Source organism: Colletes gigas, unplaced genomic scaffold (genome assembly GCF_013123115.1).
Source record: "Colletes gigas isolate AHSC1104 unplaced genomic scaffold, ASM1312311v1 Colletes_gigas_Sc00015, whole genome shotgun sequence".
NCBI classification, from domain to species: Eukaryota; Metazoa; Arthropoda; class Insecta; order Hymenoptera; family Colletidae; genus Colletes; species Colletes gigas.
This window is the reverse complement of record NW_025106644.1, coordinates 2,924,975-2,940,907: the sequence shown is the minus strand read 5'-3', so window position 1 is coordinate 2,940,907 and position 15,933 is coordinate 2,924,975. Positions and strand designations below refer to the sequence as shown.

Here is a 15,933-nt window from a genome sequence, read left to right as displayed (position 1 = left end):
GCACTTTCGAGAAAAAAATTGAGAAAGGTGAACAAATTTTTCGGCAAAATTAAAAAATTCCAAACGATTCTAAAAAAATTATTTCTGATTCCGGGGGTCGATTGCAATCATTATTGGTGAGTAGGTATACCCACGAAATCCTACGCACTATCGAGAAAAAAATTCAGAAAGGTGAACTAATTTTTCGACAAAATTAAAAAATTCCAAATGATTCTAAAAAAATTATTTCTGATTCCGGGGGTCGATTACAATCATTTTTGGTGGATACACATACCCCCAAAATCCTACGCGTTTTCGAGAAAAAAATTCCTTAGGGGAAGTACAAGACGTGACCAGAAATGATCCCAATCTTCAAACGACCATAACTCTTATAATAGTGACTGTATTCCATTAAAATTTATTTGTGAACTAGAGCTCATAGATGCCTACAAAAAAGTATAAAGTAACATTTACGTAGAGCGCGAAACAGATTTATTAAAAATCAAAAAGGGATTCCTATGAAAAATCGAGAGGGGGTTGGTGCAGACATTTTTCCCTTCCACGGTTTCGTTCCACTTCTTTCGCTTCTATTCTCCTTTCCTCCTCCCTCTGGAACTTTTTTACGCGTCCACGATCTTGGTCCTCCGGTTCGTTCGTCGTTCTTCTTGCCCCTTGTTCTTCCCTGGTCCCGAAGGAGAGAACTCGAGGGATTGCTGGCCTCGGTTCCCTTAGATTCGTTTCTCTTTTTGCTCCCTTCCACCGAACAGTTTCTTTCGTTCGTTCGGTCTGACCGTTTCTGGCTAGTTCTTTGCTGAGTAGCCACGAGTACAATGACTCGCGGATTTAATTATCGTAATGGCGTCCCTTGTCCTCGGATCGCGACCCCCTCGGAAAAACGGTCCCTCGGTGTACAGGATGCCTCAGAATTTTAGGTTAGATACCCACAGGCTACTGGAAATGGCTGCAAGAAATTCCAAAATGGTCGATACAGTAGTTACATAAAAATTTATGGGGGTCATAGATACTCAGATTTTCAGGTTGCAAGCCTACTTTTGTAATTATTAAACTTCATTTTTCATAAATTAAGACTCATATAACAATTTTAAATATTGCAACATCCACACTTGCACTTAGATTTCAATTTTATTTAGTACAAATTTCAATTTTTAACGATTGTTTGTCGATTCCATCAGCTTGTAGAGGTTATGGTCCTCACTTTGAGACTCTGAGGATCGAAAATGGCGCGATGCTGACTTCCAGTTTGTTCCAGGACCGTTGGAAATCAGGTGGTGATGGACCCCATGCTAATTTGCAAGAAAACCAGGAGACTGAAGGGCAAGATGGCGGACATTTGCCGCAAGGAGCCCTCTCTGCTCAAGGAAATCGCGAGGGGCGTCCAAGTGGGGACCAGAGAGTGTCAGTATCAGTTCCGGAACCGGAGGTGGAACTGCACCACGATCAGAAGATCCCTCAGGAAGATCCTACTGCGGGGTGAGTGGCCTAACCTCAAACAAAAACCATCATTCTCCAAGCCTTTGTTGCTCGATCGATCCGCCATCTTGAATCACCACACTTTACGAGTTCTGATCGTTCTAAAAACTTATTTTCATCAAAAAAGTCTCCATAGAATTCCCCGTTATAAAAACAAACACGAATACCATCAATTTTCGCCATTAATTCGAATAACAAAGGCGTTGGAGCGGTGAGAATGAGATGAAAACACGATTCGAGTCGAAACGAATCGATAGAATGCACACTGAGGGCCGATATTAGGCGAACCGGATGTCGATTACACACTTCCTTTGAAGCCCCCCAGGTGGATCAAACGCCAATCGTACGCGAGAAGTCCTTTTCTCGCCTTGACATTGACCACTCTATTCGTGACGGATCGAATCGATCGTCGATCGAAGGGGGACTCATTATTTTCAAATTAACCTCGATGAGGTCGGGACCGAGGGAAAGTCTCGGAGCGGCCCAAGGGACGTTTTTTGCCGGACGTTGTTGCGCAACAGCCCCGTCCCATTAATCACAGAAATTGTTTGCGTACGCGTCGAGATGGCCGACGAACGGTGAACGCCGTTCCGAAATCCATAGGCGGCGCAGGTCGCGTTTTTTTAACGCTTTTTTTTTTTCCACCGCGATTCGTGCGGAAGGCGTTCCCTTTCGCAAAGCGTTCTTTAATTAACGCGGCCGGACTTTATGGGCCAACCTTACACGCACGAGAGATCGCAACATACTGCAAAACTTACGAAAATAGACCTGGTCGAGTTAAAGGGTTGCGTCATCTTTCACGATTAATTACAAATGGCTTCTATGAGTTGGGATATTTATCATTGAAATGGTAATATTGTTTGGTTGTGTCAACCATTTTATTAGTAATATTCTTTGTTTTTGAGCATCATTCTTTCTATTAGTAATATTCTTTGTTTGTAAGAGGCAGGGTAAATACTAGAAGTCTTAGGTAAATGAGGTGATCAATAGTGTTCTTTAGTTTCATATGACTTTTTTCATTTGCTTTATCATTGAGATGGTAATATTGTTAGGTTGTGTCAACCATTTTATTAGTAATATTCTTTGTTTTTGAGCATCTTTCTTTCTATTAGTAATATTCTTTGTTTGTAAGTGGGAGGGTAAATACTAGAAGTCTTAGGTAAATGAGGTAAAGAATAGTGTTCTTTAGTTTCATATGACTTTTTTCATTTGCTTTATCATTGATATGGTAATATTGTTTGGTTGTGTCAACCATTTTATTAGTAATATTCTTTGTCTTTGAGCATCATTCTTTCTATTAGTAATATTCTTTGTTTGTAAGTGGCAGGGTAAATACTAGAAGTCTTAGGTAAATGAGGTGATCAATAGTGTTCTTTAGTTTCATATGACTTTTTTCATTTGCTTTATCATTGAGATGGTAATATTGTTTGGTTGTGTCAACCATTTTATTAGTAATATTCTTTGTCTTTGAGCATCATTCTTTCTATTAGTAATATTCTTTGTTTGTAAGTGGCAGGGTAAATACTAGAAGTCTCAGGTAAATGAGGTAAACAAAAGTGTTCTTTAGTTTCATATGACTTTTTTCATTTGCTTTATCATTGAGATGGTAATATTGTTAGGTTGTGTCAACCATTTTATTAGTAATATTCTTTGTCTTTGAGCATCATTCTTTCTATTAGTAATATTCTTTGTTTGTAAGTGGCAGGGTAAATACTAGAAGTCTCAGGTAAATGAGGTGAACAAAAGTGTTCTTTAGTTTCATATGACTTTTTTCATTTGCTTTATCATTGAAATGGTAATATTGTTTGGTTGTGTCAACCATTTTATTAGTAATATTCTTTGTCTTTGAGCATCATTCTTTCTATTAGTAATATTCTTTGTTTGTAAGTGGCAGGTTAAATACTTGAAGTCTCAGGTAAATGAGGTGAACAATAGTGTTCTTTAGTTTCATATGACTTGTTTCATTTGCTTTTCAATTGTTTAGAGTCTCTAAATAGTGTTCTTTAGTTCCATATAACTTTTTTCATTTGCTTTCCAATTGTTTACAGTCTCTAAAAGTCTCAGTCAAATGAGGTAAACAATAGTGTTCTTTAGTTTCATATGACTTCTTTCATTTGCTTTTCAATTCTTTAGAGTCTCCTTAAGTCTAAGGCAAATGAGGTAAAAAATAGTGTTCTTTAGTTTCATATGACTCTTTTCATTTGCTTTTCAACTGTTTACAGTCTCTAAATAGTGTTGTTTAGTTTCAAATGACTTTTTTCATTTGCTTTTTAACTGTTTACAGTCTCTAAAAGTCTCAGTCAAATGAGGTAAACAATAGTGTTCTTTAGTATCATATGACTTGTTTCATTTGCTTTTCAATTGTTTAGAGTCTCTAAATAGTGTTCTTTAGTTCCATATAACTTTTTACATTTGATTTTCAACTGTTTACAGTCTCCAAAAGTCTGAGGTGAATGAAGTAAACAATAGTGTTCTTTAGTTTCATATGACTTCTTTCATTTGCTTTTCAATTCTTTAGAGTCTCTAAAAGTCTAAGGCAAATGAGGTAAAAAATAGTGTTCTTTAGTTTCATATGACTTTTTTCATTTGATTTTCAACTGTTCACAGTCTCTAAAAGTCTCAGTCAAATGAGGTAAACAATAGTGTTCTTTAGTATCATATGACTTTTTTCATTTGATTTTCAACTGTTTACAGTCTCCAAAAGTCTCAGGCAAATGAGGTAAACAATAGTGTTCCACACTTTCATACAATTTTTTTATTTACTTTTCAAATATTTCTACGCAAACGAGATTGCACAAAAGAGGAGTAGCAATTGTTGCAGTGACCTGATGACATTTAGGTAACCTTAATACAAATAAGAGTAGTAATTATCAAATTTTTTCCCCCAATAAGTGAAGTTGCCTATGAAGGGATAAGGTAAACAATAGTATTCCACACTTTCATACAATTTTTTTATTTACTTTTCAAATATTTCTACGCAAACGAGATTGCACAAAAGAGGAGTAGGAATTGTTGCAGTGACCTGATGACATTTAGGTAACCTTAATACAAATAAGAGTAGTAATTATCAAATTTTTTCCCCCAATAAGTGAAGTTGCCTATGAAGGGATAAGGTAAACAATAGTGTTCCAATTCTTTTATTTACTTTTCAACTGTTTCTACGCAAATGAGACTGCACCAAAGAGGAGTAGCAATTGTTGCAGTGGCCCAATGAGCACTCGAGGCGCCTGTAAGCGGTTGTGGAGGTAAACGGTGAACAAATTGAACGTCGTGGCCCGTAGGAAAAGATTCTCACGCGGTTGGGTTAGCTCCACGTCGTGAGGAGACGAGAGGAGAGCGAACCTGTCCGCGTGGCTCCGCTTAGTTACCCGTCCGATGTATTAATTCCGGGTGATCGAGCACGACAACTAAATCGAAGACAGCGTGTCCAATAGGCCGAACCGCTCTCTAGGTTCCGCTATCAGATCGGTGCCTTTTGGTAGCCTGACAGATTGACACTGTCCGTCGGATATTAGTGGCAATATGTTCCCTTAATTAAAGGCTTCATTGCCGTTGGCGAGTCGCGTCCTCTGCGCCGGAATCGTCCCGTTTTTCGTCCTTCTGCCTTCTTCTTCTGCTCGTTCGGTTCGCCCCGCGATCGTGAGATTACCATCGATCCTGTCGATCCGTGATTCGAGAATATACGGACGCGTGGATTCCACCCTGGACGATCGATGATCGAATTATATCCGACACTGCCGGCGATGCCTGACGATCGGCGTTCGCCCGCTCAAAGATTCCAGAGATACGCGGCGCTCTGTATTATTTCACGACTCGACGGGTTAATTAACCCTTAGACGAACGCTGAAGCTTATTTTACGCGAAGCAGGACCTTGTCAAATTTTTAATTTTATCACGTCGACTCGAAGATGTTCCACAAATTATTAAGAGAACAAATATTTGATGATTTAAAGTATTTTTAGTGAAACTTATATTGATGGTAAACTGGGGGGAAAAATATTGTGTTCATTTTCAAAGTTCTCTTTCAAAATTTAAATTTTTGTTAATTTGCGGCGGTTTAAAATAGTGTATAAATTAATTTTTATAGTCTAAAGTCGGCCATTTTGTTATTGTATATTTTGTTTTGTTGAAATTGTTCGAAATTAGGTTAGGGTTATTTGATCCAATTCAATTATAATATGTATTCTTCTTTGAATTGCTATTATACAAACATAACCTCACATAATTAAGAAATTCAACCTTCTATGAAAGCAATAGACTATAAACTCCAATTTGGGACTTAATAATCATCTTTAGCCAACAATTTTCATTCATGAAAACCAGAAATAAAAATAAAATCATCTGGGTTAGAATCATTCCCATATATTCTTTCCTAAAATTACTTCCCAAACTTTAGTTTCTGTTAATTTGTACTGATTTAAAATACTGTATCACCCAATATACTGTCCACCATTTTGTTATTATAAATCTTGTTGTGTTAAAATTGTTTGAAACCAGCTCAGATATATTTGTTCACTAACAAGAACCCCTACTCCATTTTGAGCTTCTCTTACACAAACATAACCTCACATAATTACCCAACCCAACCTTCCACAAAAATAGTAGCCCATAAACTTCAATTTGACATTTAATAATCATCTTTTGCCAACAATTTTCATTCATGAAAGCAAGAAATAAAAGGTCTGTTGGTTTGTAGCCATTTTCTGTGCAACAGCTCAATAGAATCTGCTCCTTTTGGAGAACCACTGGGTCGATGCAGAGGAACAGGCACTCATTGGACCGTCGAGGGCCCAATTTGCCTTCCACCTGGCACTTACGAGCCCCGGCTCAACCCCATAAAAACGATACCGCACCGTAAAGACGACAAAGTCCGATTATATTGTGCTCCATCGAGGAATCGTAAACGTTCCGGGCCGGCGGGCCGCGTAACGAGCCTCCATCGCTAATGTAAGCACCCGCCATGTCGTGTTTGCGCTAAACTCCGTTATTTTGCAACACTGTGCAAATAACAGAACGCTATCGATAACAGGAACTCCACGAATGCAGAAGCCCCCGTGTTTGCGTTGCTCGGTTCTCCCCATTCCCTGGCAATCTTCCATCTTATTTTGACTCCATTTTACCGTGTTTACTATTCTATTACTTACTGTTACCTTCTGCAAATTATTCTTCGTCAATCTCATTCATAATTCAACAATATTGAGAAAATAAAATGTGGGGTTCTTATATTTAATCAGTATTTAATTTTTAATGCATTTTGTATTTATTATATTCTTTTTTATTTACAAAATTTAGGTTATTATTTTTTTATAGGGAGTAATCAGTCTCATTCAGGGTATTTTTTACAGTTGGATTTAGAAAGGTAACAAGTTCTATATTTATAATATTGAGGACTTAATTTTGAATAAATTTTGTATTTATTATTTTTCTATTTTTTATATTTAATCACTATTTAATTTTGAATAAATTTTCTATTAATTATTTTTCTTCGTTTCAAACAATTTAATTTGTCGTTATTCTATGTGAAATTGTGAGGTTATGTTTGTAACAGTATTTTTCATATGAATGGAGTGTCACTAGTTAATTTTGAATAAATTTTGTATTTGTTACTTTTCTTTATTTAAAAAATTAAATTTCTCATTCCTTTACATGGAATAGTGAGATTAAGGATTCAAATTTTGGCGCCCCCTATAATATTCAATATTAAGATAAAAAAAAAAAAGCTAGACTCAAATCTTAAAAATGCATTATTGTCTATTAAAATTGAAAAAATTTCCAATAAATGTCACAGGGTGTTTTGATTATGAGCACCCCCTTTGTGTATTTTGGGGGGAGGCGTTTTTGGAGCGTGGAATGAACGAGATATCTATTTGTCCGTTGGTGGACCGACGTTTTCCATTCCATTCCACTTTGAGGGGCCAGTCGGGGCCCCGAAACGGTAGGTCGGTTCGGAAAAAGGTTGAACGGCAGGTACATAAATCCTGGCTGCCGGGTGCATTATTGGACGGCGCGGATCGATGACAGGGGCGGCGATGTGTTAACCGGTCGTTTCGGGTGACAATCCCCGACGTCGTCATTTATCTGCGACCCCGGGCGAAGACAGCTCGCCCTGGGAAGTCCCCAGCAAGAAATATACGACTCTCCGGCCCACCCTGGGCGAGGCCCCGGTGTACGTACACAATAGTCGCGTTTATGTTCGCGGGGGTCGCGAAAACTAAACAATTATAAACAGTATATATACCTCTTTCGCTTTCAAATTATTTTTATTTGGGTCCATTGGTCTCATTGGTAAATAAAAATAAAAATTTCAATCTTTAAATATTTATTGAAAATTAGAGCATTGGAGCAGGGTTAATAGGGTCTACAATAATTTTATTATTATCTTAAGGCCCATTGGTCCCTTAGGTAAATGAAAATTTAAATTTCAATCTTTCAATATTTAATGAAAATTAGAGCATTGGAATATTGGAGCATAAATAATATAAAAGCTACAATAATTTTAAGATTCTTAAAATGACAAGCTTTACAAAAATTTAAATCTTGAAAAATTTAATAAAAATTGGAGCATTGGAATATTTGAACAGGACTTTTTCTTTTAGTTTGTACAATACATTTGACGATTGCCCCACTCATTTGATAATAATTATTATTCTGTTCTATTTTTGGCAATGCATATGGGCCTAATTTTTATTTTCTAGGTCCCCAATAGGGGGAGACAGTGTTTAGAATAAATTTCCTCTCGCATGGACGACGTCTCGAATAAATTAGGCATCATCTTACAGGAATCCAGCATGATGAAGTATTCCTGTCCTGTTCCTTTTATTCGAAGTATTGAACATGAATCGCGTGGACGATACATCTTCTAAATACGTACCCTTGGCTCGAATGCTTCATCTCGGTCACTATGACAAACGCATTCCTCTGGAATACCACTGGAAGACGAGCTCTTCTCTGAATCGCTGCGGATCCAACAGGTTGTGTTATTAATTACCCGACACGCGGTATTTGTAATTTCAATTTGTCGTTATTCTAATCCTCCAAGCATATCCCCTACAAAATTTACTCAAATATATATATAAATTTACCAATCAAGAAATCTAGGTTAGGTTTGAGACCTCATATTTGACAAATCGATCAATTGCAATAAATTTTACCAATAAAATTGACATAAACAAGGTGTGCAATAAGGGTTGAATACTCCTTTTGTTCTCCATCTACAAATATTAATCCTATCCACATGAATTTACAATCCAGAAATCTAGGTTAGGTCTGGGATCTCACATTTGATAAAATGATCAATTGCAATAAATTTTACCCATAAAATTGACATAAACAAGGCATGCAATAAGGGTTGCATACTCTCTTTGTCCTCCATCTAGAAATATTAATCCTATTCTCATGAATTTACAATCGAGAAATCTAGGTTAGGTTTGAGTTACTTCTGAGATCTCATATCTGTCAAATCGATCAATTGCAATAAATTTTACCCATAAAATTGACATAAACAAGGTGTGCAATAAGGGTTGAATACTCCTTTTCTTCTCAATATTGAACAAAATGGCGAAATTCGTGGAGGGGATCGCGCTGGGAGGTCGCAGGAGCGAAGATCGAGGGTGGATGCAACTTTCGGGGGTGTCGATCGTTGGAGAGACGGAGAGGGGAAGAAAAATTTGTGGGACCATAACGGTGGAGTCTCGAAGCTTTTTGGAAAAATTCCTAACGGAGAGAAAAAGCGAGGGGGGAGGAGAGCTACTGGCGGCGCCTATCTTAATTCTCGATTGACGTTTATTTATCTGGCGACGTTTAATTTTTATGGGCGCGATCTGCCCGATAGGTTAGCCCCGCAGGTAGCTCCCGCTGTGTGGTCCGAGTTCAGAAGAAGATCCGAGGTTCGGACTGGTAGAACATTCGTGGACGAGCAGCACCTCTTAATTGAGGGGTGCCGCGTGTCGCGATAAGAGGAACACGGGCGTCAAAAACCCGTGGAAAGAGCTACCAAAGGGGGGGAAAAGGAAAGGAGGAAGGAATTTATTGTGCCCCGTTCGTTCGGTATCCGGAGGATCCAGGGATCCCTGGATCCTCCACGGTCGATACCGTGGCCTGTCTCGGCCAAATTAAGAGAGTGGTTTTCTTCGTTCATCGGGATTCCGTGGAGTCTTACTCCCTAAAAACGGCCTCCTCGAATCAACAAATTGCTCTTTCTTCTCCTCGAAAGGCGGAGTTTCGGGGGACGATTTTATTCCTACGTTCAGCTTTCGGTACCCTACGGAGGGTCGACGACCCCTCGTCCCTCAGGAATTTTTCCAAGGGCGCGTTTTTTAAATTGGAAACTATCGCAGTCACGAAAAGAATGGACTCATATTCGAAGAAATCGTTTCTTGAACAGTTATTGCAATTTTATTATTCACAAAATATTTCACAATAGGTTAGATTACATTTACATTTTATTCGCGTAGTAGATCGATTCGTATACCTGTTTTATCAGTTATGCGGGTCGATGGGTTTCAGTAAAGCGGGTGTTCAATTATACAAGACTTCTCCTACAGTTTTGTTGCCCAATTAATAAGAATAGCGGAGATTTCAGTAGCGTGCAGTTATACGAACCGCAATGGGTATCAGTAAAGCGGGTGTTCCATTTTCCAAAAAAATTATTATAATGTTATCATTCACAAAACATTTCGCAACAGATAAGATCATATTTAAATTTCATTCGTGTGCCTGTTTTATCAGTTATGCGGGTCGATGGGTATCAGTAAAGCGGGTATTCGATTTTACACAACTTCTCCTGCAGTTTCGTTCCCCAATTAATAAGAATAGTGGAGATTCCGCTAGCGTGCAGTTATACGGGATCGCGATGGGTATCAGTAAAGCGGGTGTTTCGCGAAGGTTTTCTTACGGTTTCGTCCCCCAATTAATACGGATAATGGAGGTTCTGGTAGCGTGCATCACCTCGAAAACATTCTGTTCGCGGACGTTTCTCGGCTCTAACGAGGATGCTCACCTTGGCGCGTTAATAAACTCGAGCCCCGTCCGTTCGCTGTTCGTTTTCGCAACGATCCCGTCCGCGATAATTGCCGCGTTCTATTCCCGTGGGCGATGCGCGCGAGCCTTGCGCGTCGATAGTTTTTCGCGGACGCGATAAGGATTAAGCAATCAACCGCGAGCCCGTACACGCTTGGACAAACGTGCATCGACGGACGATGGGCGGTCGGAATCGTCCCACGTTCGCTCGTGTGATCCTCGCGCGGAATAAAGAGGACGGTTTACGCTTAATAAACCACGCTTTCGACCAAGGTGGTCCCGGGGAACCGCCGCGAACCGCTTCGAAACACACCAGGATCGCGTTTATCGGTAATAGGGTTGGAGCGGCGAGGTAAATGGGAATCGCCACTAAATCGGGAGCTAATTATTTGGCAGTAAGAGCGCGGTGAGCGGCGTCGCCGACTCGTAAAAACTCGCTCCTGAATATCTCACCGCAGCCCAGATCCCTGGCGACGCTTGGGAATCTTCCAGTAAACTCGATAACTTACGACGCGCGAGAACCCTACCCCCAGGATTCAGGATTCTCGAGGTTCTTCGATCCGGTGACCATCTTCCTCTAGCATCTTTGTCTGCGTCTAGATCCTCCTCATCCGCTGTTTTCATTTTTTTTTTAAGTGCAAGCCTCCTCCAACCTTGCACAGAGACATTTCCTCAACCCTCTAATAGAGTAACTGATGAGATTCTATTTTTGTATTATCTGAATTAGGGTTGTGCGATCAATTTTCTTTGGTAAAACGGTCCGCCATTTTGTGACGAGAACGTTTACCTCCGCTGTTTACGACTCTGTTGCCTCTGGCCGAGTAATAGACTAATTCCGGGGCGTCGGTAGATAGATCTCTTGAAATAATGAAGTCGTCCACCCATGTTCAGACTTTATCGACATTCCTGGACCGTGTGCCGCGGAGACCGTGTTGCATCGATCTGAATAGATGACGATCCGATGAGGCAACGTCCGAAGAGTACGCTGAGTGCGGAAGGAATCCCCCTCCAGCTCTGGAAACGTCTCGTAAATGGCCTCAGCTACACGAGCCTTCGCGGTATCGTCAAACGGAATCAAACCTGCGTCCATGTACAGCTACTAGTCTTTCCATCTCCGTTCTATTTTTCTAAATCTTCTATATTTCACCCTGAATCGATCAATTTTCTACCTGCAATCTCATAAAATTGCTATCTTGCGATCTTGCAAGTTACTAAATTATCATTTGATACGATTTGGTAAGGTTTGAAACGGTTTGAGACGGTTTGATACAGTTTGATACTTACATCATACTATTTTACAATCGTACAATTTACAAAATTACCTTCTGATACGGTTTGAAACGGTTTGAAACGGTTTGAGACGGTTTGATACAGTTTGATACAGTTTGATACTTACATCATACAATCTTACAATCGTACAATTTACAAAATTACCTTCTGATACGGTTTGATACGGTTTGAAACGGTTCGAAACGGTTTGAAACGGTTTGAGACGGTTTGATACAGTTTGATACTTAGATCATACTATCTTACAATCGTACAATTTACAAAATTACTTTCTGATACGGTTAGAAACGGTTTGAAATGGTTTGAAATGGTTTGAAACGGTTTAAAACGGTTTAAAACGGTTTGAAACGGTTTCATATGATTTAGTAAGGTTTAACAAAGTATTTAGTATATTTCTCCATACCATCAGTGTTAAAAAATTATTTAAAAAACAGGATTTGTCAAACTCGAAGTGACGTTTACCAATTTTCGTGACTCAGAATGGTCCCACGAAGGGAACGGTTGTAAGTTGTTGGTCGCGCGCGTAGGCCACCGGGCGACAGAACGAGAGGAAACGCGACGATAATGAGCGAGCTAAAACCGATTTAGCGCCGCGGCGCTAAGTGTTTTGTCGCCTCGCGAACACCGGTGCTAACTAATGCGCTCGGTGGAAGACGCGAACGCGTCTGTTCTCGCCTCTCCGCTCGCCAACGCGTTTCCCTGCGCGTCGAGCGCGTCGCGAACACGCGCGCAAACACGCCACACACGTCGACCGTTTCGCGTACGCGGCCGTTTATTAACGTTACGCGATTCTTTTCTTCGCCCGTTTAGACACTTTTCAAACCGGAAGCCGCCCGACGGCCCGGAATTTCGCAACGGATTTTTCGCGCCGTTACTTTTACGAGGCCCGATACCCGGTTTTTTTGCAATAATTGTCGAGTATTTCGCGCGGAATTTCTCGTCTGGCGCAACGACCGCTGGAACGCGAGGGAATGTCGATCGAACAGTGCTCAACTAGGTTCTCGACAATAGCTAACGAGGCTGGTATCGATTATTGCGGGGAATTCTGTAGATTGCTGTGTTAAAAATTCATTTATCTTTACTTATTTGACACTGGATGCTAGATATCCCATCAAATCGTATCAAACCATCGCAAATATTACCTAAAATCTATTTGATACTGACTGGAGGTACCCCAGAATGCTGTTAATTAATACTAGAGTCACTTCAAACAAGTTCAAACCACTTCGATCAAGTTCACACCTGGCCCAGACATAGATAACAGAGGTTTGTCAGGGATAGGTGAAACAAAAATGAGTCAAACCATTGCAAACATGGCCAGTACACCTAAAATCTCTTTGATACTAACTGGAGAAGCCCTAAAATGCTGTTAAGTAATACTAAAGTGACTTCAAACAAGTTCAAACCACTTCGAACAAGCTGAAACATGGCCTGTAGATCTAAAATCTCTTCGATACTAACTGGAGGAGCCCCAGAACGCTGTTAAGTAATACTAGAGTCACTTCAAACAAGTTCAAACCACTTCGAACAAGCTTAAACCTGGTCCAGACATAAGTAACAGGTTTCTTCTCAGAGATGAAACAAGAATGATTGGGGCAAGCGTGGATATCTCATTGTGTTGACTTGTCGTATGCATCAAACCATGTCAAACCATCACAAACATGTCCTGTACACTTAAAATCTCCTCGGTACTAACTGGAGGTGCTCTAGTTATTCTGTTAACTAATACTAGAGTGACTTCAAACAAGTTCAAACTACTTCAAACAAGTTCAAACTACTTCAAACGAGCTGAAACATGGTCTGTAGATCTAAAATCTCTTCGATACTGACCGAAGGTGCTCCTAGACGCTATCAACTACTACTAGAATCACTTCAAACAAGTTCAAAGCACTTCGAACGAGCTCGAACGAGTTCAAACCTGTGCCAAACATAAGTAACGGAGGTTTCTACACCAAGGTGGAAGAAAAATGAGTGGGTCAAGCGCCGCCATGGGTGTTCCAGGGGTGAAACAAAGATTTGATCCAGTCTTGGGCGGTTGTTGTTCGTTCGGAGCGCGATTTCGACACGAAGTTGTGCCTGCGGTGGGTCCTCTGCGTGGAAATCTTGCCTACGATTTATCCGTGGCGCTCCGACAGAGAAATGGTGGCACCCTCGCCGCAGGAAACAACAATACGCGAGCCATGAGCGCCGATTATGGGGGAAGCGTGTCTTGCACGGTCGAAAAAGGGAAACCCCAATTTTTCTCGCTTCCAGCGAAGCCGGGTGGAAATTGCCCGTGACTAAACGTCGGGGGGCCTCTGGTGTCCACTGTCAGCGAGAACTATGGGATCTCTTTTCTCCTTTTCTTTTCTCTTTTTTTTTTTTTCACTCGCTCGTCATCGGCCGAGTCTTTTCTCGCTTCTTGACGCTTCTCCATTGTTCACGAGAGTTTACGACCCCGGCATTCCGATACGCGTTCTCGATTTGGGACGCCGCGCGAAGGGCGGGGGTGACTAATAGAGACTCGTAAATTTCAGTAATAACAGCACCGTCTTTATTACTACATGCAGATACAGGTTGATGTTTACGTTATCGTTTTTTCGATGTTTTAACGCGTAGAATTTTTGTTGCTGTAACTTATCGTTCGATCGACATTGTGGTCGCAATTTGCTGGTATCGGTTTCTTTATGGACACACGTCGATACGTATTATCGTATTCTATAAATTAGAAAGGTTTCACCGACAATCAGCTGACGCAGGATCCCGTGGCATAGCGAGAAACCGGTTCTCGAGATATTTTATTCATTTATTTATTCAATTAAACGTGGCTGTCCCATTGATTACAATAATTATAATATAACGGCGGGTTGATATCCGAAAAGGATAGCTTTTTACTTTATTATGAATGGCTGGAGATCTCGAATGGGGCAGAAGGGGAACGGGAGAGATCACAGTTAGCACTTAACTCTTTTCCTGCCCGTGCACCGTGTATGTTCAGAGGAAAGAACACGAGAATGATATTTCTATCAGCTTTCGGTGTTAACTTAATTGTCACAATTTATTTGAACGAAAGAAACACTCGAGATTAATGGATCAACACTTCATTTCGACCAAATTTTTTCTGTGAGGAAAAATTGTTGTGGTCATTGGTGCTGGAGAGCAACAATTCTCGGTAATTAATTGAACGTTTAATTACGACTCGAAGATTGAGACGTGATGTAGTTATGTGTTTTTTTTTTTGTTATTTTTTGTGTTTGTCCCTCACGTTTTCAAGAATGTATGAGCACTTAATGATTGGGCTTGCATTAATGAGGCTGTAGGAATTGGGGAATCACATTGGAAGAATAGCGAATTTGAGGGGAAAAGTGAACTTTAATGAGGGGAAAAGTGAACTTTATCAGGGGAAAAGCACACTTTATCGAGGGAAAAGCGAACTTTAACGAGGGAAAAGTGAGCTTTAATGAGGGAAAAGTAAGCTTTAATGAGGGAAAAGTGGGCTTTAATGAGGAAAAAACGAGCTTTAAAGAGGGAAAAGTGAGCTTTAATGAGGGAAAAACGAAGTTGAATGAGGAAAAGACAAACTCTATCGAGGGAAAAGCAAACCTTAGGGAGGCAAAACAAACTTTAACGAGGAGAAGCGAGCTTTAATGAGGAAAAAGTGAGCTTTAATGATAGAAAAGCGAACTGTAACGAGGAAAAGACAAACTTTATCGAAGGAAAAGCGAACTTTAAACACAGTAAAGGGAGCTTCAACAAGTGAAAACGAGCTTTATCGAGGGAAAAGCGGACTTCAACAAGTGAAAATAAGCTTTATCGATGGAAAAGTAAACTTGATCAAGAGAAAAGGACACCACAGGGAGGGAAAACAAACTTTAACGAGGGGAAGCGAGCTTTAATGAGGTAAAGCGAATTTTAACGAGGAAAAGACAAACTTTATCAAGGGAAACAAACTTTAACGTGGGAAAAATAAGCTTTAATGAGGGAAAAGCGAAGTTTAACGATGAAAAACCAACTTTATCGAGGGAAAAGCGAACTTTAACAACAGAAAAGGGAGCTTCAACAAGAGAAAACGAGCTTTAACGAGGGAAAAGCGAGCTTTACCAAATGACTACTGTGCTCAGACCTGATTGCAATCGTTTCCACTGCCACCAGTTGTAAGATTGCTTTGATTTTTGGTAC

At 40.1% G+C, this 15,933-nt stretch overlaps 1 protein-coding gene across 1 annotated transcript in view; it reads left to right on the top strand.

Annotated features, from left to right (window-relative positions):
• Positions 1 to 15,933, top strand: part of LOC122399841 (protein Wnt-6-like) — a 43,261-nt gene that overhangs the window by 16,214 nt on the left and 11,114 nt on the right. Inside the window, exon 2 of the mRNA XM_043400848.1 lies at positions 1,250 to 1,470. Within this exon, the coding sequence (XP_043256783.1) occupies positions 1,250 to 1,470 (221 nt within the window). The remainder of the gene's footprint in view (positions 1 to 1,249; positions 1,471 to 15,933) is intronic.